The sequence below is a fragment of the Schistocerca piceifrons genome, chromosome 2 (genome assembly GCF_021461385.2).
Source record: "Schistocerca piceifrons isolate TAMUIC-IGC-003096 chromosome 2, iqSchPice1.1, whole genome shotgun sequence".
Classification (NCBI taxonomy): Eukaryota; Metazoa; Arthropoda; class Insecta; order Orthoptera; family Acrididae; genus Schistocerca; species Schistocerca piceifrons.
The window spans coordinates 901,612,739-901,637,925 of NC_060139.1; the positions used below are offsets into that span (position 1 = coordinate 901,612,739).

At 45.2% G+C, this 25,187-nt stretch overlaps 1 protein-coding gene across 1 annotated transcript in view; it reads right to left on the reverse strand.

Moving 5' to 3' along the window:
• Positions 1–25,187, reverse strand: part of LOC124775976 (organic cation transporter protein-like) — a 154,347-nt gene that overhangs the window by 20,987 nt on the left and 108,173 nt on the right. The window contains exons 4-8 of the mRNA XM_047250816.1: positions 19,478–19,670; positions 12,843–12,948; positions 12,644–12,756; positions 8,929–9,143; positions 1,547–1,722 (exon numbers count right to left, since the gene is read on the reverse strand). Of these exons, the coding sequence (XP_047106772.1) occupies positions 1,547–1,722; positions 8,929–9,143; positions 12,644–12,756; positions 12,843–12,948; positions 19,478–19,670 (803 nt within the window). The remainder of the gene's footprint in view (positions 1–1,546; positions 1,723–8,928; positions 9,144–12,643; positions 12,757–12,842; positions 12,949–19,477; positions 19,671–25,187) is intronic.

A 25,187-nucleotide genomic window follows, 5' to 3' on the forward strand; every position in this document is an offset into this window, starting at 1 on the left:
AACGTTGTAGTGATGCCTCGTGTAAGGAGGGGAAATGCGTACCATCACGTTTCAGACTTTGATAAAGGTCGGATTGTAGCCTATCGAGATTGCGGTTTATCGTATCGCGGCATTGCTGCTCGCATTGGTCGAGATCCAATGACTGTTAGCAGAATATGGAATCGGTGGGTTCAGGAGGTTAATACGGAAAGCCGTGATAGATCCCAACGGCATCGTAATCACTAGCAGTCTTGATGACAGGCATCCGCATGGCTGTAACGGATCGTGCAGCCACGTCTCGATCCCCGAGTCAACAGATTGCAAGACAGCAACCATCTGCACGAACAGTTCGACGACGTTTGCAGCAGCATGGACTATCAGCTCGGAGACCATGGCTGCGGTTACCCTTGACGCTGCATCACAGACAGGAGCGCCTGCGATGATGTACTCAGCGACGAACCTGGGTGCACGAATGGCAAAACGTCAATTTTTTTTCGGATGAATCCAGGTTCTGTTTACAGCATCATGATAGTCGCATCCGTGTTTGGCGATATCGCGGTGAACGCACATTGGAAGCGTGTATTCGTCATCGCCATACCGGCGTGATGGTATGGGGTGCCATTGGTTACACGTCTCGGTCACCTCTTGTTCGCATTGACGGCACTTTGAACAGTGGACGTGTTACGACCCGTGGCTCTACTCTTTATTCGATCCCTGCGAAACCCTACATTTCAGCAGGATAATGCACGACCGCATGTTTTCTGGATATAGAAAATATTCGACTGCTGCTCTGGCCAGCACATTCTCCAGATCTCTCACCAATTGAAAGCGTTTGGTCAATGGTGGTCGAGCAACTGGCTCGTCACAATACGCCAGTCACTACTCTTGATGAAGTGTGGTATCGTGTTGAAGCTGCATGGGCAGCTGTACCTGTACACGCGATCCAAGCTCTGTTAGACTCATTGCTCAGCTGTATCAAGACCGTTATTAGGGCCAGAGGTGGTTGTTCTGGGTACTGATTTCTCAGGATCTATGCACACAAGTTGCTTGAAAATGTAATCATATGTCAGTTCTAGAAAAATATATTTGTCCAATGAATACCCGTTTATCATCTGCATTTCTTCTTGTAGCAATTTTAATGGCTAGTAGTGTAATAGTGTTTATGGGGGGAAACTTTCCACTCATTTTGTTTGGAAGATAATCCTGGAGTTATAATACCCGTAATTTGTTATTATTGCATACGTAACATGAATTATGACTTCTTTCCCAGTAACGTTTTATGTTATAAAACAGGACATGTTGTACTTATTCTGAACATAACGTACCTTTAGAAAACTAATAACTGTAATTAGCTAGTGCACAACCTATAAATTATGGCCTCCTTTGAATAAAATTTAGAGTAGTAAAGTTTAAGATGGCCTAGTTGCAATGTAACACTGCCCTCCCCCCTCTCCCCCCTGCCCCCTCTCTTTAGTGCTATAGGGTTAATGTCGCCGTCCATGTTGGTGGCGAGGGTATCAGGGTGTACAGTACCGCAGTGCAGGCCAACATGTCAGAGCAGACTCACCAGGTAGACGACGAAGGGCGAGATGAGCGTGGCGACGTAGCCCATGATGTGTATGAGCGCCACGCCCTGCGCCCTCACCACGGTGGGCAGCAGCTCGGCGGCGTACTGCAGCCCGATGTTGTACGAGATGTTGACGCTGAACCGGCCCATGATGGCCAGCGAAGCGGACGCGATGCCTGCGACAGGAGAGTAGCCTGCTTAGCGACGGGCTTCAACTATTGCTCGTTTTATAGTAATTTTAAGGAAGAAATGTTGCAGTTTAACTTGTCGCCGACTCCTAGATCATTGCTATGAGAGGTTACGAAAGCTTCTTAGAATTCAGTGTATATGTCAGTACACGCAATTTGCTGTCAGACTTTTATTTTGGCTTCAGAAATGGAGTATCCGCAGAAAATACAATTTATTGTCTCTGTGTGACGCACTCGCAGGGCTTGACAGTAGGTTGAGAATTGAGAGTTTTCTGTGCAAAAAAAAGGCTTCCAAAGCAGAAGTTTTATTGCCCAGATCGCATGTCATACGTATCCAATTACTATAATAACTAGTTTCAAAAATGTCTCTGAGCACTATGGGACTTAACTTCTGAGGTCATCAGTCCTCTAGAACTTAGAACTACTTAAACCTAACTAACCTATGGACATCACACACATCCATGCCCGAGGCAGGATTCGAACCTGCGACCGTAGCGGTCACGCGGTTCCAGACTGAAGCGCCTAGAACCGCACGGCCACATCGGCCGGCAATAACTAGTTTCAGCAAAGTTCTATTGCCATCTTTACATCATCGGATACGTGAATTATAAAGCCCCTATGTGTGGCTCATTGCCATCTGGACACTGAAAACTTCGAAGTAGTGCATTAAGAAAGCCATGACTGTATCAGTAAGGCGCAGAGGTGTCAGATACATCAGACAGAGCACATCCACTGCTGTCACATGTGTGCATGTTGCTAACCGGCTCCGTGCTCAGCATACACACATGTGACGGTACTGGATGTGCTCTGTCTGATCTATCTGACGCCTCTGCGCCTTGCTGATCAGTTACGCCTTTCATTTTAGTGTACTGTCTCCATGTTTTCAATGTCCAGATGGTAATGTGCCACAGTTAGGGGCGTTATAATTCACATATCCGATGATGTGAAGATGGCAACAGAACTTTGATGGAACAAATAGTCAGGTTATATATCATGTAGTATAAAAATTCTATTTTGGAATCTTTTTTACATCGATAAACAGCTCGCTCTCCTTCTGACAATGTCAGGTAACAGCAGAGGGTTTCTTTCTCTTTGATTTAATAAAGAGTTTAATTGCATGAACCATATTATACCTGGATTATATTCATAACCTGGAACATTTTTTGATCAGGGAAAATGTGCAGGGATGGTTCACTTCATATCTGGAAAGTAGGTAGGTTGTCTTTCAGTGTCAACAAACGGGGTAGGGATCTGAGCTGACTGTGGTCATGGCTTTCTTGATAAGTATAAGGTGTGTCCAAATGAAAAAGAGACTACAGTTGTATATAAAGCCGCGCAGGATTAGCCGAGCGGTCTGAGGCGCTGCAATCATGGACTGTGCGGCTGATCCCGGCGGAGGTTCGAGTCCTCCCTCGGGCATGGGTGTGTGTGTTTGTCCTTAGGATAATTTAAGTAGTGTGGAAGCAAAGGGACTGATGACCTTAGCAGTTAAGTCCCATAAGATTTCACACACATTTTTTGAGTTATATATATAGAAATTTTAATAGCAATATTATAATCACATCCATGTGGAAGAGTAGAACTATACATAAAAGCGACCAGCATTGATACACCGATCCCAGAGCGTAGGATGGGAATAAATGGCTTCAGGGTAGAAACTGGCTTGTGGCCCTGAGCACTATGGGACTTAACTACTGCGGTCATCAGTCCCCTAGAACTTAGATCTACTTAAACCTAACTAACCTAAGGACGTCACACACATCAATGCCCGAGGCAGGATTCGAACCTGCGACCGCAGCAGTCGCACGGTTCCGTACTGCGCGCCTAGAACCGCTAGACCACCGCGGCCGGCGAGTAGAAACTCCTGGGTTGCTGAAGGATCCTGTTTTTCACAGTGTCCAGCACGTCCTTGGCACAATTGCACCTCAGACCTTTCACAGATTGTTTTAAGGAGCATGTGATATGCGTCTCACGTGGGAAGATATCGTGGCTGTAAGGAGAATGTTCCAGGACCTTTCATCTAAATTTTTGAAGAAGCTCGGGGTCTTGTTAGCCACAAGTGACCTAGCGTTGTCCTGGAGAAGTATTATTTCATTCCTGAGCTTACCCCTGCGCTTGTTCTTGATGGTCTGTTTGAGTCTCAGCAACGTGTTGCAGTGTTGCTCAGCGTTAACTGTTGCACCCTATGGCAGCCAGGCGATGAGTAGGTTACTTTTCTGGTCTTCCGGACAGACTGTCTTTCTTCTTCTTTTTCTTCTTTGACGAAGGAATGACGCCACATCATGCTGATCCGTTTGGACGCAGGGTTGAGGTGGCGACACCGCGTTTCATCACCTGCCACAAACTGAGCAGTGGAATCCGTTTGTGGTTCCGTGTATCTCAACAAATGGGTCAATGAAACCCATTCTGGCCGTCTTCTGATTATGTGATTGCCATAATGTAGCTTCACGTGGATTATGTGATGCGCAGTTCCTATCGACTGTTGGACAGCAGTGTAACGTGTGATGAGCGGACGATTCGTTCATGTGAGCTCCTCCACAGCCGAAATCGTGGCACTAGTGATGACAACGAGCGTCTGCCCAGACAGTGGCATGTCCTTGATGTTCACACGTCCCATCTCATAAAGTAACAACTACGGAGTATTGGGCACCATGTGCGTCCCTGCTCTCCGTACACATCTTTAATCCTGCGACAAATCTGTGAAGCACCCTCCCTTCTGCTCGAAGTATATGAGTAACGTTCTTTGTGTTTTTAGAATGAGATTTTCACTCTACAGCGGAGTATGCGCTGATATGAAACTTCCTGGAAAATTAAAACTGTGTGCCGGACCGAGACTCGAACTCGGGACCTTTGCCTAACGCGGGCAAGTGCTCTACCGACTGCGCTACCCAAGCACGACTCACGCCCCCCCGTCCTCACAGCTTTAATTCCGCCAGTACCTAGTCTACTCAGGAAGTTTCATATCAGCGCACACTCCGCTGTAGAGTCAAAATTCCATTCTAGAAACATCTCCGAGCCTGTGGCTAAGCCATGTCTCCCCAGTATCCTTTCTTCCAGGAGTGCTAGTTCTGCAAGGTTCGCAGGAGAGCTTCTGTGAAGTTTGGAAGGTAGGAGACGAGGTACTGGCGGAATTAAAGCTGCGAGGACGGGGCGTGAGTCGTGCTTGGGTAGCTTAGTCGGTAGAGCACTTGCCCGCGGAAGGCAAAGGTCCCGAGTTCGAGTCTCGGTCCGGCACACAGTTTTAATCTGCAAGGAAGTTTCGTTCTGTCTGTTGTCCGGGAGGAACCTATAATGCAATGAAGCGTGGAAACAGCTCTTCAGCAATGAGGAAATAGCTCGACTTGTGAAACTGAGAATACCACGACGCTACCTCTAGACAAAAGGATTCACCCACTGTGATTACATATAACGTCACTGCAGCGAGGGTCTCGCAACTAGTCATACCTTATACTAATAATCTGACACTAAATAAGACAGATGAATCTCTCTGCCATCTTTTTATAAGATAGAAAGTGTTATTGTGAAAAACGTGGTACGTAAAATAAAGAAATGATCTGGACTTCCGTCCAAATCAGCAGTCTTTCCTCTACGCCGAAAACGGTTTGCGGCAAAATAGTTCACTTTATCAGAGGGCTGTATTTTGTCTTGGCTCTTCTAACGGTACTATATTACGCCCACATCTCGAATGTTACGTAACATCGGAACCACCCTTTCATGTGTAAAAATTTGAGGTTGAGAACCAAAGTAGTTGACAGGGTATCAATCGAGAACTTACGACTAACCTCTGAAAACTGAGTGTGGTAGATTCACGAGAACTGCAACGTAATCTTAACGATTATATTGCAGTGAGAGCCCGGGTTCGATTCCCGGCGGGGTCGGAGATTTTCTCCCCTCAGGGACTGGGTGTTGTGTTGTCCTAATCATCACCATTTCAGCCCCCTCGATGCGCAAGTCGCCGAAGTGGCGTCAAATCGAAAGACTTGCACCCGACGAACGGTCTACCCGACAGGAGGCCCTAGTCACACGACATTTACATTTATTGCAATGAGAATATTAACACCACAGAGCCAACGTATGTAATACAGAAAGAGTGTCGCATATATAAAGAAAATTTATCGACTGAATGGTGGTATTCGTGGTTGGCCACACAGTTAAATGCCGTTTAGCCATAGTATATTCATAAATTTCTTCGGTATTTTTTGAGAATTGTGGTCGCTTAGCTTGACATGTATTCGTGCCAGAAAATAACGTTAAAATGCTAATTTACGTAAAGCTAGAAAACAGTATAATTGAACACCATTAATTACACTGCCTGATAATAAAGAAGTACACAGGAGAGGAGGAGCAAACGAAATGAAAGTTCACGGGGTGAGAAGATATGCCATGTTATTTCAGTGAAAACAAAATCGAGTCAAATATGAACAGTCGATCGGGCTCGTGCTACATCTATTTTGGGCATATGTGGCGATCTTTCTGGCCACGGGAGTACCTCAGAATCAAGTAGACAGTTCATAGAGACACGTGCCATGTGCGGAGAGATTGTCCTTTTAAAAAGCGGCACAACGATATTGTGGTATGACAGATGACACATGAGGACGCAGAATGTCCGTGACGTACCGTTGTGCCGTCAGTGTTCCTTCAGTCATTACCAGTCACGACTTGAAGTCACATCCGATGGCTTTGCATACCATGATGCCAGGGTAACACCGGAACACTGCTGTGCCTCTTCAAAACATTGCAAGGATGTTACGTCTCCTCCCATTCGCCGACACGCCGACACTGGTCATCCGTGGTAATGCATAACTGTTATTAATCGCTGAACCCATTGCGATGTCATGCATCCCCTGTCCGTGGATTCCGGTCACGGCACCGCTCCAAAGGCAGCAGTTTATGTTGTAGTGTTAACGGGGCTCTACGAATGGGACAGCGATTTCCTAGGCTAGCTGCTGCTAGTTCCCGATCACTGGTCCGGGATGACCCAGAATGCTGTAAGGAGTCCCTTATTTGTTCTCGGATGGCAGGCGCAATGTGAAGCAGCTACAATGTGCTTGGTGCAGAATACGGCGATTTTCGCTGGTTGTGGTCAGATGTGACCGACCAGAAACTAACCCTCACGTTCCAGTCCAAAATCGGGCCACTGTCATCCAGATATCCCACAAATTTTGATACTGCACGACCAGCCAGCCGAATGCTGACTCCCAGGGAGGCCCCTTTCAGACTGTCAGGAGCTGGTAATGTCTCTCACGAGTACGCGGCATCTCAGTATCTTTCAAAGTGATCACTCAACATCTAACACTGTTCACGCCCCTTATATAATCAGACCCAATAACAACACTAAATAGTACTGTGCTCTGGTGGTCACTCTATCATAGAGATTTGCAACGCTGATATGTACACCCGCCGATGGTGTGTACCTGTACTAAGTGAATGGATACGCAGCAATTTCTTGCGGGTACTTCACTTTTCTTATCGGGCACTGCATTATGTGTAAGTGTATAGGATTTCGTGACCGTTGTCGTTGAAGGTAAAATCTTCTAGCATGTCAGGCCGTGTCATATTTTTTTCTACTGCCTCTACAAGATCGGCTTCTCGAACCTACTGCTAGAGTGCCCTCCAGGATATTTTGGCGTTCACAGTCGGCTGAATAATCAGCTAACCGCGAACACCAAGAACTTCAAATAGTTCAAATGGCTCCGAGCACTATGGGACTGAACATCTGAGGTCATCAGTCCCCTAGAACGTAGAACTGTTTGCGATCTTGCGGGCATTGGAGCAGATGAGATGTGTTCCCAGTCTTAAGTTTCTCATCTGTTCTGACTCCCTGAGTGCCCTTCAGATCTGCCGGCCGCGGTGGTCTAGCGGTTCACGGCGCTCAGTCTGGAACCGCGTGACTGCTACGGTCGCAGGTTCGAATCCTGCCCTGGGCATGGATGTGTGTGATGTCCTTAGGTTAGTTAGGTTTAAGTAGTTCTAAGTTCTAGGGAACTGATGACCACAGATATTAAGTCCCATAGTGCTCAGAGCCATTTGAACCATTTTTGCCCTTCAGACCATGCAACACTTTTACCCAGCGGATACGGTCGTCCAGAACATCCATGATGCCCTACTCCACCTGCAACGGCAGGGGAAGGAGGTTTCTTTCTGCTGGGTGCCGGGGCACGTGGGTATTAGGGGAAACGAACTGGCGGATGTGGCTGCCAAAGATACATGTTCCCTCCCTCACGTTGTTGAATGTGCCGCCCCCCTCCATGCTGTTACCTCCCTTTTGCGTTTTCGTGTTATGCGTCAATGGGAAGAGGAGTGGCTGGCAGACGGTGAAAATAAGCTGCGTCTGGTCAAGGCCACCACGCGGCCATGGCGTACGTCCTACCAGTCATGCAGGTGGGATGAGGTTCTCCTCACTCGCCTCCGCATCGGGCACAGCCCCTTAACGCATGGTTTTTTACTCCGACGGGAGGACCCCCCAATCTGCAGTGCTTGTGGCGTCCAGATTACTGTCCGCCACATTTTACTTGACTGTCTTTTATTCTCTGACCAGAGGGCGGTGGTTTCCTTGCCACCGGATTTTCCCTGTATTTTGCAAGACGACGCAACGACTGTGGTTAAGGTCTTACGGTTTTGTGTCCTGTCCAATTTGTTGCCTCGGATTTTAGGGAGAGGATTTCAATGTGCTGCTGGGTGACTGGCTCACTCAGGTTTTATGTAAGAGGTCCGCCAGTCACGATTACCTACTTGTTTCACTTCGATTTCTGTTCTCTTTTCCTTGTGTTTCCTTTCCTTTTTTAGTGCGTTTCTTCTCCTCTTGTTTTGCCTCTGTATGTGAGGACTTGGAACTGCGTCAGGTCTGTGTCTTTTAGCCGTTCTCCTTGTTCGCTGTCCGTCTTCGTCCCTTCATCGCATGTGTTCCTGTTTCTATGCATTTGGGCGCCGATGACGTTCCAGACTGAAGCGCCTAGAACCGCTCGGCCACAGCGGCCGGCTCACCAAGAACTCCTGAAGACGATCCCAGCAGAGGGGTCGAAACGTCGACCGTATAGAAAAAGTGATGACGCTGCCTGACACCATAGAAGATTTCCCCGTCAGTGAGTTTTATTCGTTTATACAACTTGATGTGCAACATTTGGTATGTTTTAGAATGCAAATAACAGACGAAGAGAGAACAGCAAACAAGTAAGTGAGTGAGTGGGCGCTCACCGGTGGGCACGGCGCTGGCGAGCAGGCTGAAGACGCCGCTGAGCACCATGGAGCCGCAGGCGAGCCACCTCCGGCCCCAGCGGTCCAGCACCATCGTCAGGAACGTGTCCGCCGGCAGCTCCGTGGCCGACGCGATCGTGAACGTCACGAACACGTCCAGCCCCAGCGAGCCCACGTTGCGCACGTGCCCGTCGAAGCACAGCGAGATCGCCATCCTGCCAGCAGAGTGCACCGCTTATAGTGACACCGAACCCTGTATCAGGTGGTTTAAAGTGATGGCAGCTGTACAGTAATACAAGAAAAGAGCACTGATATCCACAGTGAGTTCCATTTGTCACGCACTGAATAAATGTGAGGGCTAGTTATACAGCTTTTATTATCATCTCAAAAATTATAGTAAAAATATGAGAGTTTGGAAACAAGCCTGGCTTTCGTCGACTATAAAAAGGTATTTGACCTTTTCCACAGGAAAAATCTCTGGTCACTAATGCAGAAATGAGGCTTTCCTACGCACCTGATAAAAGTATACCGACGTTTCTCTAAAAACGCCAAATAAGAATAGATACAAGAAAGAGCTGACGCCAGAAATAGAGATAAACCAGGGAGTAAGGCGAAGCTGTTGAACGTTACCAGTATTCTTCAGCAGCTACATTGAGGACGTGCTCAGGGAATGGATGGAGAGAATACCTCATGGTATAAGAATTGGTGAAAATAAATTTCCATGTACTATGATTTTTGCAAAGAAGGGACATCAGAAAGGTGGAAGGAGTATATAGAGGGTCTATACAAGCGCTATGTACTTGAGGACAATAATATAGAAATGGAAGAGGATGTAGATGAAAATGAAACGGGAGATACGATACTGCGAGAAGAGTTTGACAGAGCACTGAAAGATCTGAGTAGAAACAAGGCCCCGGGAGTAGACAACATTCCATTAGAACTACTGACACCCTTGCGAGAGCCATTCCTGACAAAACTCGACCATCTGGTGAGCAAGATGTATGAGACAGGCGAAATACCCTCAGACTTCAAGAAGAATATAATAATTCCAATCCAAAAGCAAGCAGGTGTTGACAGATGTGAAAATTACCGCCGGCCGGAGTGGCCGAGCGGTTCTATGCGCTACAGTCTGGAACCGCGCGACTGTTACGGTCGCTGGTTCGAATCCTGCCTCGGGCATGGATGTGTGTGTGTCCTTCGGTTAGTTAGGATTAAGTACTTCTAAGTTCTAAGGGGCTGATGACCTCAGACGTTAAGTCCCATGGTGCTCAGAGCCATTTGAACAATTTTTTTTTTTTGAAAATTACCGAACTATCAGTTTAATAAGACACGGCTGCAAAATACTAACGCGAATTCTTTACAGACGAATGGAAAAAACTGGTAGAAGCCGACCTCGGGGAAGATCAGTTTGGATTCCGTAGAAATGTTGGAACACGTGAGGTAATACTGACCCTACGACTTATCTTAGAAGAAAGATTAAGGAGAGGCAAACATACGTTTCTAGCATTAGTAGACTTAGAGAAAGCTTTTGACAATGTTGATTGGAATATTCTCTTTCAAATTCTGAAGGTGGCAGGGGTAAAATACATGGAGCGAAAGGCTATTTACAATTTGTACAGAACCCAGATGGCAGCTATAGAGTCGAGGGGTATGAAAGGGAAGCAGTGGTTGGGAAGGGAGTGAGACAGGGTTGTAGCCTCTCCCCAACGTTATTCAACCAGTGTATTGAGTAAGCTGTAAAGGAAACAAAATAAAAGTTCGGAGTAGGTATTAAAATCCATGGAGAAGAAATAAAAACTTTGAGGTTCGCCAATGACATTGTAATTCTGTCAGAGACAGCAAAGGACTTGGAAGAGCAATTGAACGGAATGGACAGTGTCTTGAAAGGAGGACATAAGATGAACATCAACAAAAGCAAAACGAGGATAATGGATTGTAGTCGAATTAAGTCGGGTGATGCTGAGGGAATTAGATTAGGAAATGAGACACTTAAAGTAGTAAAGGAGTTTTGCTATTTGGGGAGCAAAATAACGGATGATTATCAAAGTAGAGAGGATATAAAATGTAGACTGGCAATGGCAAGGACAGTATTTCTGAAGAAGAGAATTTTATTAACATCGAGTTTAGATTTAAGTTTCAGGAAGTCGTTTCTGAAAGTATTGGTATGGAAGTGGAACGTGGACGATAAATAGTTTAGACAAGAAGAGAGTAGAAGCTTTCGAAATGTGGTGCTACAGAAGAATGATGAAGATTAGATGGATAGATCACATAACTAATGAGGAGGTGTTGAATAGAATTGGGGAGAAGAGGAGCTTGTGGCTCAACTTGACTAGAAGAAGGGATCGGTTGGTAGGACATGTTCTGAGGCATCGAGGGATCACCAATTTAGTATTGGTGGGCAGCGTGGAGGGTAAAAATCATAGAGGGAGACCAATAGTTGAATACGCTAAGCAGATCCAGAAGGATGTAGGTTGCAGTAGGTACTGGGAGATGAAGAAGCTTGCGCAGGATAGTGTAGCATGGAGAGCTGCATCAAACCAGTCTCAGGACTGAAGACCACAACAACAACAACATGACTTTTGCCAACGTCTAGGTAATCATACAGGACAAGACGAATTATGAACAGTGATTCATGGCTTAAACTGTATAAATTTGAAGATATCAGCAAGAAAAAGAAAAAAGTGGCGTTTTTAGGCAAATATCCCATAGTTATCAGGAACGGAACAATAAAATAGGTGTCCCATTCCCAGGATCAAGGATGTGACAAAATTTATGAACAAGGAAAATTTGTAAACAATAAAATTAACATCTATATAGCTCGCCCACGAAAGAAGTGGCAAGAAACACTTTTTCAATCGATTCTTGAATATTGTTCATCCATGTGGGACCTGTGCAGATAGGATTGATGGAAGAGACAGAGAGGATTCAAAGAAGAACAGCATGTTTCGTCACGGGATCGCTGGAGCGTGAGCGTTACACAGGTGCTCAACAAATTCTAGTGCCAGGCGCTTCAAGAGAGGAGGCGTTTTGCATCACGGCGAGGATTACTCTTGAAATTTCTCGGGAAGAGTCGGAAAGTATATACATTGAGTCATCAATATCCTGACTGGTTTTATGTGGCCCGCCACGAATTCCTCTCCTGTCCCAAACTTTTCAACTCTCATTGCTACGTATGTCCTCAATTATCTGAAATGTCCAGCACAGAAATGATTCGAAGGCAGTACCAGGGGACACAGTGCAGTTGGCTAATTCCATAAGCGAGGCTCCATTATAGGAATGCTATGTCTGCTAGCAGTTGACGAAAGAACCTTCGCCAACTTATGAAGATGATTACAATACAGTGATGGTGTTGTCTACAAGAAGTAGTTGAGCCTATCTAAGCAGACGGCCACAACAAAATTTTCGCATAGTCTACAACTCTATGTGTCAAGAAACACTTCAAAATACGTACACGGAGCATCACAACATATCACAAGTTTATCTGTATGAACTAGCAACTGAATTGGGTAAACAGGAGAGTCGATCATAGTGAACCTACAGAACTAAATAAGGAAACAAAACAAAAATGTGCAAAGAACAAGACAGGAGAGTGTGTGTGAGTTTGTAAAGCAAGAGAGAGAAAGAGAGAGAGAGAGACAGAGAGAGAGAGAGACATACGGCATCTCAGTCGACGTTCTATGCGGTGAACCTAATTTCCGCCTCAACTCCTTCTTACCAGATGATAATTAGCAGAATGGTTATCCTCCTGAGTCTCGGAGTTCTGAAGAGGTCCAGCACTGAGTAGCTCTTGTCCTGCTCCTCCTCTTTGCAGATCTTGTGACAGCTGTCCTGTAGACCGGAAGTAACGTTACAGTATTACGTTTAGTTTCCAACCAGGCAACAACCTTTTATCGACATATCAACCTACTACTTACCTCAAAATCCTTGTAAATTTGGGGATCGATTTTCTTGCCGTTTATTTTCTCAAATTTCTTCATAATTCGTAACGCTTTGTCGATTTTTCCTTGAGACACTAGCCACCTGCAACATTCAGAGAAACAGATCGCAGGTGCTACTATAATGTATGAAACCTAGTGTTCAAGAATTTACTAGTAATTATATAATTGGAGAATACTGTTAAGCGTCCCGGTAAATATTTGCTGTACTGGTGTTTATAACTAGATTTCAAAGATACGATGCGTGGCTGTATAAATGAGACTACAAAAGCATTCTACAGACTAACAGACAAATGCAGGAATGTACACTCCTGGAAATGGAAAAAAGAACACATTGACACCGGTGTGTCAGACCCACCATACTTGCTCCGGACACTGCGAGAGGGCTGTACAAGCAATGATCACACGCACGGCACAGCGGACACACCAGGAACCGCGGTGTTGGCCGTCGAATGGCGCTAGCTGCGCAGCATTTGTGCACCGCCGCCGTCAGTGTCAGCCAGTTTGCCGTGGCATACGGAGCTCCATCGCAGTCTTTAACACTGGTAGCATGCCGCGACAGCGTGGACGTGAACCGTATGTGCAGTTGACGGACTTTGAGCGAGGGCGTATAGTGGGCATGCGGGAGGCCGGGTGGACGTACCGCCGAATTGCTCAACACGTGGGGCGTGAGGTCTCCACAGTACATCGATGTTGTCGCCAGTGGTCGGCGGAAGGTGCGCGTGCCCGTCGACCTGGGACCGGACCGCAGCGACGCACGGATGCACGCCAAGACCGTAGGATCCTACGCAGTGCCGTAGGGGACCGCACCGCCACTTCCCAGCAAATTAGGGACACTGTTGCTCCTGGGGTATCGGCGAGGACCATTCGCAACCGTCTCCATGAAGCTGGGCTACGGTCCCGCACACCGTTAGGCCGTCTTCCGCTCACGCCCCAACATCGTGCAGCCCGCCTCCAGTGGTGTCGCGACAGGCGTGAATGGAGGGACGAATGGAGACGTGTCGTCTTCAGCGATGAGAGTCGCTTCTGCCTTGGTGCCAATGATGGTCGTATGCGTGTTTGGCGCCGTGCAGGTGAGCGCCACAATCAGGACTGCATACGACCGAGGCACACAGGGCCAACACCCGGCATCATGGTGTGGGGAGCGATCTCCTACACTGGCTGTACACCACTGGTGATCGTCGAGGGGACACTGAATAGTGCACGGTACATCCAAACCGTCATCGAACCCATCGTTCTACCATTCCTAGACCGGCAAGGGAACTTGCTGTTCCAACAGGACAATGCACGTCCGCATGTATCCCGTGCCACCCAACGTGCTCTAGAAGGTGTAAGTCAACTACCCTGGCCAGCAAGATCTCCGGATCTGTCCCCCATTGAGCATGTTTGGGACTGGATGAAGCGTCGTCTCACGCGGTCTGCACGTCCAGCACGAACGCTGGTCCAACTGAGGCGCCAGGTGGAAATGGCATGGCAAGCCGTTCCACAGGACTACATCCAGCATCCCTACGATCGTCTCCATGGGAGAATAGCAGCCTGCATTGCTGCGAAAGGTGGATATACACTGTAGTAGTGCCGACATTGTGCATGCTCTGTTGCCTGTGTCTATGTGCCTGTGGTTCTGTCAGTGTGATCATGTGATGTATCTGACCCCAGGAATGTGTCAATAAAGTTTCCCCTTCCTGGGACAATGAATTCACGGTGTTCTTATTTCAATTTCCAGGAGTGTATTTCGAAATGCGATTTTCTTTTCTTTTTCAAGTAAATAATTTTTCTCCAGTGAATTCAAAATACACTACATAATTTATAATTCCGGGTTTAAATTCACGTGTAGTCTACATAATGATGTTTGCGCATACTCCAATGAGTTTAAGAAGCGGTGCCATTAAAATTCCATTCAGTACACAGACACGACCGACCTATAAAACCGAATGCCATTGACACGGTAATACCTGTGGTGAAGGTAATGTGTAGGATTCGTTTAGTGGAATAAATTTCCTTGAAAGAGGTCATTTGTCTGCATAAGGCTACTTTCAATCAAAAAAAGGCATCCTGTTCGTTCGGTGTCATGACCTGAAATGGCTGTAAACCCTGCCCTGGGCATTGTAATGAATCTAGATCCATCGGAAGTTTTTCGCAATTAATGAGCTGCACAATACTACTTAAATTTCAGCGAGACTTGCGTTAATTCTCTTACATAAATCATGTATGTCATATCTGTGGACGTTCATAGAGTTTTGTGATTGTCACAAACAATTTTTCCGTCAATATTTTTTATGATTTATATAACAATATGTTATAATGTATCTATTATATCCCATGAAACATTAACAACAAATCGTCTGAAAATAAATCTACATTTACAGTATTTTTGCCATTCAGTTTTATGTTGTTGTTGTTGTTGTGGTCTTCAGTCCTGAGACTGGTTTGTTGCAGCTCTCCAAGCTACTCTATCCTGTGCAAGCTTCTTCATCTCCCAGTACCTACTGCAACCTACACCCTTCTGGATCTGCTTAGCGTATTCATCTCTTGGTCTTCCTCTATGATTTTTACCCTCCAAGCTGCCCTCCAATACTAAATTGGTGATCCCTCGATGCCTCAGAACATGCCCTACCATCCGATCCCTTCTTCTAGTCGAGCCACAAGCTCCTCTTCTCCCCAATTCTATTCAACACCTCCTCATTAGTTATGTGATCTATCCATCTAATCTTCATCATTCTTCTGTAGCACCACATTTCGAAAGCTTCTACTCTCTTCTTGTCTAAACTATTTATCGTCCACGTTCCACTTCCATACATGGCTACACTCCATACAAATACTTTCAGAAACGACTTCCTGAAACTTAAATCTAAACTCGATGTTAATAAAATTCTCTTCTTCAGAAATACTGTCCTTGCCATTGCCAGTCTACATTTTATATCCTCTCTACTTTGATAATCATCCGTTATTTTGCTCCCCAAATAGCAAAACTCCTTTACTACTTTAAGTGTCTCATTTCCTAATCTAATTCTCTCAGCATCACCCGACTTAATTCGACTACAATCCATTATCCTCGTTTTGCTTTTGTTGATGTTCATCTTATGTCCTCCTTTCAAGACACTGTCCATTCCGTTCAATTGCTCTTCCAAGTCCTTTGCTGTCTCTGACAGAATTACAATGTCATTGGCGAACCTCAAAGTTTTTATTTCTTCTCCATGGATTTTAATACCTACTCCGAACTTTTCTTTTGTTTCCTTTACAGCTTACTCAATATACAGGTTGAATAACGTTGGGGAGAGGCTACAACCCTGTCTCACTCCCTTCCCAACCACTGCTTCCCTTTCATACCCCTCGACTCTATAGCTGCCATCTGGGTTCTGTACATATTGTAAATAGCCTTTCGCTCCATGTATTTTACCCCTGCCACCTTCAGAATTTGAAAGAGAATATTCCAATCAACATTGTCAAAAGCTTTCTCTAAGTCTACTAATGCTAGAAACGTATGTTTGTCTTTCCTTAATCTTTCTTCTAAGATAAGTCGTAGGGTCAGTATTACCTCACGTGTTCCAACATTTCTACGGAATCCAAACTGATCTTCTCCGAGGTCGGCTTCTATCAGTTTTTCCACTCGTCTGTAAAGAATTTGCGTTAGTATTTTGCAGCTGTGACTTAGATAGTTCGGTCATTTTCGCATCTGTCAACACCTGATTTCTTTGGGATTGGAATTATTATATTCTTCTTGAAGTCTGAGGGTATTCCGCCTATCTCATACATCTTGCTCACCAGATGGCAGAGTTTTGTCAGGACTGGCTCTCCCAAGGCTGTCAGTAGTTCTAATGGAATGTTGTCTACTCCCGGGGCCTTGTTTCGACATAGGTCTTTCAGTGCTCTGTCAAACTCTTCACGCAGTATCGTATCTCTCATTTCATCTTCATCTACATCCTCTTCCATTTCCATAATATTGTCTTCAAGTACATCGCCCTTGTATAGACCGTCTATATACTCCTTCCACCTTTCTGCTTTCCCTTCTTTGCTTAGAACTGGGTTTCCATCAAAGCTCTTGATATTCATGCAAGTGGTTCTCCTTTCTCCAAAGGTCTCTTTAATTTTCCTGTAGGCAGTATCTATCTTACCCCTAGTGAGATAAGCCTCTACATCTTTACATTTGTCCTCTAGCCATCCCTGTTTAGCCATTTTGCACTTCCTTTCGATCTCATTTTTGAAACGTTTGTATTTCTTTTTGCCTGCTTCATTTACTGTATTTTTATATTTTCTCCTTTCATCAGTTAAATTCAATATTTCTTCTGTTACCCAAGGGTTTCTACTAGTCCTCGTCTTTTTACCTATTTGATCAACTGCTGCCTTCACTATTTCATCCCTCAAAGCTACCCATTCTTCTTCTACTGTATTTCTTTCCCCCATTCCTGTCAATTGTTGCCTTCAGTTTTATATAATTACAAAATATCTGTTTCCATTTATATTTTTATTTATTTTACTATCTATATGAAATCGACATTATTCAGCAACAGGAAGTTTCTAATTTTATATTTATAGATTTTGCAACCTTTGTCACTTGACATTACTACTAAAAATCTTTACATAAATTAAACTTTCGGAAAATATTATTGAATTTAAATTTGCTTGATAATATAAAAAACAAGGAAGTCTTCTAAATCATATTTTGACTTACGGTATGCTCTCGAAGATTCTGGAACATCTGTACATTCTATGTTATCCTATTTTTGGCTTCAAGCGCCTAAGACTGTTTTGAAAGGCACTTCAGTTCAGGTTTTTGTAGTGGATCACTTTCAGATCGTTTCAGTCGAGAAAATTTGTTACGAATTTTCGATGAGTTTGGAAGTGTTATGTTTGGTTTTGATCAGTGATGTTTTGGAAAAAACTGTGAAATGTCATGTGGAAGGATTAATGAACTGCAATTTTACTAGAAAGCTATTTATCTCTCAGCCTGTTCATTTAAAAGAGCGCTGGACGTTGGAATTGAAGATTACCTCGTAATACGGGTCGCTGAAGCCACCTTGAAAAGTGAAGCACAGTTTCGAAGTTGTCATGTAATTTGCCCGCCCTTAACCTAGAAAAGAGTTGCTTACATAATGACGAATGTCACTTAGCAGTGTTGTTAGCGAATATTTATCGTATTGCAATTGTGGAATGTTAAAGGGTGGTGCATTATGAAATGTTTTATGCCGCACATAGTTAATCTACATCTACATCTACATCTACACACATACTCCGCAATCCACCATACGGTGCGTGGCGAAGGGTACCTCGTACCACAACTAGCATCTACTCTCCCTCTTCCACTCCCAAACAGAACGACGGAAAAATGACTGCCTATATGCCTCTGTACGAGCCCTAATCCCTCTTATCTTTGTGGTCTTTCCGCGAAATGTAAGTTGGTGGCAGTAAAATGTTACTGCAGTCAGCCTCAAATGCTGGTTCTCTAAATTTCCTCTGCAGCGATTCACGGAAAGAACGCCTCCTTTCCTCTAGAGACTCCCACCCAAGTTCCTGTAGCTTTTCCGTATTACTCGCATGATGATCCTAACCTACCAGTAACAAATCTAGCAGCCCGCCTGTGAATCGCTTCTATGTTCTCCCTCAATCCGACCTGACACGGATCCCAAACGCTCGAGCAGTACTCAAGAATAGGTCGTAGTTTTATAAGCGGTTTCCTTTACAGATGAACCACATCTCCCCAAAATTCTACCAATGAACCGAAGACGACTATCCGCCTTCCCAACAACTGCCATTACATGCTTGTCCCACCTCATATCGCTCTGCAATGTTACGCCCAAATATTTAATCGACGTGACCGTGTCTAGCGCTACACTACTAATGGAGTATTCAAACATTACGGGATTCTTTTTCCTATTCATCTGCATTAACTTACATTTATCTATATTTAGAGTTAGCTGATATTCTTTCACACCCAGCAAAAACCCTGTCCAAGTCATCTTGTATCCTCCTACAGTCACTCAACGACGACACCTTCCCGTACACCACAGCATCATCAGCAAACAGCCGCACATTGCTATCCACCCTATTCAAAACATCATTTATGTAGATAGAAAACAACAGCGCACCTACCACACTTCCCTGGGGCGCTCCAGATGACACCGTCACCTCCGATGAACACTCACCATCGAGGACAACGTACTGGGTTCTATTACTTAAGAAGTCCTCGAGCCACTCACGTACTTGGCAACCAATCCTATATGCTCGTACCTTAGTTAGGAGTCTGCAGTGGGGCACCGAGTCAAACGCTTTCCGGAAGTCAAGGAATATGGCATCCGTCTGATACCCTTCATCCATGGTTCGCAAAATATCATGTGAAAAAAGGGCGAGTTGCGTTTCGCAGGAGCGATGCTTTCTAAAGCCGTGCTGATGCATGGGCAGCAACTTCTCTGTCTGAAGGAAATTCATTATATTCGAACTGAGAATATGTTCGATAATCCTGCAACAAACCGATGTTAAAGGTATTGGTCTGTAATTTCGAGGATCCGTCCCTCTACCCTTCCTAGTTAATAATAAGCAGAGCGCCTTTTTCAGTAGCAGTGAAGTGTCCCTGCTTATAGCGGCTACTGACTGCTGCAGCAGTTGGTGGTGCGCCCTACCTGGCGCTCTCCGGAACCACCCAGGGCGTGACGAGTGCCAGCAGCAGCGGGACAGACGTGGCGATGCAGAGCAGCTTCCAGTCGGCCACGAAGTAGGCGATCCACGGCAGCAGGCACGACGCCAGCGTGAAGTACAGCGCGATCGACATGTTCGCCACGAACGTGCGCCACTGCGGACCCACGTACTCCAGCACTGCGCACACAACACGCAGAGTCCGGTTATTCCTTCCTGTGCTTCGAGGTACACACAAACACAGTTATATAGTAAGTTGTGAAAAATAGAAAATGCTGTCGTAAACTCGATTACCCCATTCCGAGATCTGCCTTTCTGACAAACCCGTAAAGAAATGCAAACAAATTCGTTTTTAAAAAATATTTCGTACTAATTTGTAAACAGCGGCAGATCGTGTTGCCTAAATATCACTTCAAAACTGTAAATAATCAAGAGCTTACACCATTCTTTGTTTATAACTTTTAGAATGTCATTAGTCTTTGATGCCTAAATGGTGCAAATGGCTCTAAGTAGCGGGTGATCAAAAAGTCAGTATAAATTTGAAAACCGAATAAATCACGGAATAATATAGACAGAGAGGTACAAATTGACACACATGCTTGGAATGACATGCGTTTTATTAGAGCCAAAAAAATACAAATGTTCAAAAAATATCCGACAGATGCCGCTTCATCTGATCAGAGTAGTAATAATTTGCATAACAAAGTAAGACAAAGCAAAGATGATGTTCTTCACAGGAAATGCTCAATATGGCCACCATCATTCCTCAACAATAGGAATAATGTTGTGAACAGCAATGTAAAGCATGTGCGGAGTTATGGTGAGGCATTGGCGTCTGATGTTGTCTTTCAGCATCCCTAGAGATGTCGGTCGATCACGATACACTTGCGACTTCAGGTAACCCCAAAGCCAATAATCGCACGGACTGAGGTCTGGCGACCTGGGAGGCCAAGCACGACGAAAGTGGCGGCTGAGCACACGATCATCACCAAACGACGCCCGCAAGAAATCTTTCACGCGTCTAGCAATATGGGGTGGTTCTAATAAAACCCCATGTCATTACAAGCATGTGTGTCAATTTTTACCTCTCTATCTACATTATTGTGTGGTTTATTAAGTTTTCAAATTTATACTGACTTTTTGAGCACCCGGTACTATGTGACTTAACATCTGGGGTCATTAGTCCCCTAGACTTTTACTTAAATTTAACTAACCAAAGGACATCACACACAACCATGCCAAAGGCAGGATTCGAACCTGCGACCGTAGCAGCAGTGCGGTTCCGGACTGAAGCGCCTAGAACAGCTCGGCCACAGCGGCCGACCTTTGATGCCTAAAGGCCACTTAAAAATTGTAACTCATTAGGGAAACTAACCTTAATATTCGACATACACTCCTGGAAATGGAAAAAAGAACACATTGACACCGGTGTGTCAGACCCACCATACTTGCTCCGGACACTGCGAGAGGGCTGTACAAGCAATGATCACACGCACGGCACAGCGGACACACCAGGAACCGCGGTGTTGGCCGTCGAATGGCGCTAGCTGCGCAGCATTTGTGCACCCCCGCCGTCAGTGTCAGCCAGTTTGCCGTGGCATACGGAGCTCCATCGCAGTCTTTAACACTGGTAGCATGCCGCGACAGCGTGGACGTGAACCGTATGTGCAGTTGACGGACTTTGAGCGAGGGCGTATAGTGGGCATGCGGGAGGCCGGGTGGACGTACCGCCGAATTGCTCAACACGTGGGGCGTGAGGTCTCCACAGTACATCGATGTTGTCGCCAGTGGTCGGCGGAAGGTGCACGTGCCCGTCGACCTGGGACCGGACCGCAGCGACGCACGGATGCACGCCAAGACCGTAGGATCCTACGCAGTGCCGTAGGGGACCGCACCGCCACTTCCCAGCAAATTAGGGACACTGTTGCTCCTGGGGTATCGGCGAGGACCATTCGCAACCGTCTCCATGAAGCTGGGCTACGGTCCCGCACACCGTTAGGCCGTCTTCCGCTCACGCCCCAACATCGTGCAGCCCGCCTCCAGTGGTGTCGCGACAGGCGTGAATGGAGGGACGAATGGAGACGTGTCGTCTTCAGCGATGAGAGTCGCTTCTGCCTTGGTGCCAATGATGGTCGTATGCGTGTTTGGCGCCGTGCAGGTGAGCGCCACAATCAGGACTGCATACGACCGAGGCACACAGGGCCAACACCCGGCATCATGGTGTGGGGAGCGATCTCCTACACTGGCCGTACACCACTGGTGATCGTCGAGGGGACACTGAATAGTGCACGGTACATCCAAACCGTCATCGAACCCATCTTTCTACCATTCCTAGACCGGCAAGGGAACTTGCTGTTCCAACAGGACAATGCACGTCCGCATGTATCCCGTGCCACCCAACGTGCTCTAGAAGGTGTAAGACAACTACCCTGGCCAGCAAGATCTCCGGATCTGTCCCCCATTGAGCATGTTTGGAACTGGATGAAGCGTCGTCTCACGCGGTCTGCACGTCCAGCACGAACGCTGGTCCAACTGAGGCGCCAGGTGGAAATGGCATGGCAAGCCGTTCCACAGGATTACATCCAGCATCTCTACGATCGTCTCCATGGGAGAATAGCAGCCTGCATTGCTGCGAAAGGTGGATATACACTGTAGTAGTGCCGACATTGTGCATGCTCTGTTGCCTGTGTCTATGTGCCTGTGGTTCTGTCAGTGTGATCATGTGATGTATCTGACCCCAGGAATGTGTCAATAAAGTTTCCCCTTCCTGGGACAATGAATTCACGGTGTTCTTATTTCAATTTCCAGGAGTGTATAAGATGTTTAATGTCAAATTGAGAGGCAATGAGTAGATAATTTAGACAAGAAGAGAAGAAGCTTTCGAAATGTGGTGTTACAGAAGAATGCTGAAGATTCGATGGGTGGATCACGTAACTAACGAGGAGGTACTGAACAGAATTGGGTAGAAGAGGTATTTGTGATACAACTTGACTAGAAGAAGGGATCAGTTGGTATGGCACATTCTGAGGCATCAAGGGATCACCAGTTTAGTATTGGAGGGAAGGGTGGAGGGTAAAATTCGTAGAGGGAGAGCAAGAGATGAATACACTAAGCAGACTCAGAACGATGTAGGTATGCCGGAAAGTGGAGCCCTACTATTTTAGCAGAGTACTGCTGGGCTGTCATAAGGGATGTTCCCGAGTATGTGCACAAAAGTCAAGCCAAGCGAAAACGGTCATCTTCTGAATTTATCTCTGAACAAAATATGTAATTGTACATACTGTACATAGGGACATTTAACATTTGTAATCCTTTATATACGCATTTGTGACCAGTTAATTTATATATTTTCTTTTGTACTTTACACAGTTATGATACAAAGTATTTTAATTCATGTACTATTATGTTAATTTTTTCTTAATATTTTACTTTTGCACTTCCAGAATGGCACTGAAATTCATAATTGTATAACACATAACATACTTCAAGTAATTATTCATTTAAAATTTGTTATGCCGAATCTTGGAACATGCATATTTAGTTAGTGAGTTATTTATACAAAAATGTAGATTACTTTAAAAAAAAGTAGTATTTATGAAGATGATGATTTTGTATCATTTTATACTGTAATAAACATAACTATCTCAAAATCATGCAATTTACACATTTTCATTTGAAATTTATTGTTCAGTGTTATGGGCGCCAAGTAGTTTTGTAGTGGCAGTAATAGTTATTTTAGATATTCTGTGTCTTGTATTACTGCCAATTTAAACTTCTCGCCGCCGACGCCGAGTTTTCTGTTAGACTGTGACGGTGTTCTCTGCGAGAGGGCACTTGTTACGTGTGGACACCGGTGCGAGTATCCATCCGACCGACTTCTGGAGACGTGAGGGAGCGACGAGCAGTAAGTTCTTTGACAGCGGCCAAGCACAGCAGACTGGAAAGTAGAGCGACACGGAATCGAGCAGCAGTGTGCAACTGCCAACGTGGGGCGTGGCCAAGTGTAGTCGGACATGGTCGAGCTGGGTAGCGGAAGACGGCAGTTAACAGTCAGTGAGGAGGAACGGTGGAGAAGTCTTTTTTTTAATTTATTGGTTTTGGGGACGTATCCACTCAGCCATCTCAATAATGGAATATCAGTTACGAAGATACGAACATCAGGAGAACACAGCCACCGAGTCCTCAAGCGGAGAATCCGACCCGGCCGGGAATCAAATACGGGGCTCTTCGCTTAACAATCGGCCGCGCCGACCTTGCAGCTATCGAAGCGGACCGGTGGACAAGTTGGTTACAGAGATTCAGTTGAGAGCACAAATGGCGCATGCTCTTCTGGCCCGTATCTGTTAGCTGCTGGTCATTGAGTGTAGCACTATTGGTCGACTAGTTCAAAGTGCGGCGGTGTGTATCTAGATAGGTGAGACCGACTTGCATCTGTTGTAGCTGTACAGAAGAAGTGCGAGGCCATGAAGAATACTGTCTGGTGAACTGCATTATTGCATGACAGGGCTGTGTTGTAAGAGAGAGTAATATTTTCATTGTGAAATTATTTACACTGCGAGAGCATTGTTCCTCCGTTGTATACCTGTGATAAATTATAGTGTATTGTACTGCTCTCACTATGGTCCGTGTCGTAGTTAGTTTGTGTAGCTGTGTTGGCTTTGGGACTGGTCGATAGTACCAGACTGTAGATATCATAGTGAGTTGGTCGCTTCTCTTACTTATTCAGTGTGCCTGAGAGTAAAGGTAATCACGGGGCAAGCTTATTTTATATAACTAATATGTGGATGTCTTTCAGAATATGTTTTCAGGAGGTGGTTTCCCAGCGCTCTTCTACATTTGAAAAATGTCATATTACCGCCATGAACTGGTGATAAATTATTTATACAACCGTCTTCAGTCATCCGACCATCACTAGGTTCGTGAAACTATTCACAACATCCTGTCAGGCGAAACATAAAATCTTTATCAGATGATAAAAGCACGAATAATACACTGTAATACAAATTACGTCGTCGATCTATAAACACTTTTATGAACCTGATTATGGTCAGACTATTGAAACTGGTTGTACAAATAAAGTACTTTACCAGCAGATCAAGGCGGTAATGAGCCATTTTTCACATTTTAGTGTAAGTTCTGTTGTTATTGTTGCCCATTTGAGTTAAGAATTATTATATTTCTTTCTGGGCGCAATACTGTTTTATTTCTAGTATCAGCAGTTTCCTGAATTCATTATTTGTGCTTAAATATAATTTTCATATGCGCTCGCATGTTGTAATCTGTTCTTTAATAAAAGAACTATTTAATGTAAACCCACGCTCGCACAACCCACGCAAAACTCCATTCCACCCACAATGAGCAAAAAAATTTCTATTACATAAATGTGTAGGTTGTATGGTTTATTTTAGTAATCCAGTATTATGCTGTGATTATTTAGAATAAATAGGTAAAAAAGAAATACAGAGCCAGACGCCTACATTCTTGTCATTTCGTTGCTACCTTACAGCTTTCTTGTACACAGCAATCTCACCGTTGTCGATCAACTCGATGTACATGTCTCACTGCCTTCTAATTAGAATCTGCGACTTACACCGTCTCGAATGTGCCTGTCATCGCAGCTCGCGCTCATCTTGTGAACACGAGAGGTAAATAAGAATCTCACGTAAAGGAAAAATATTTACTAACCCTTTAAAAATG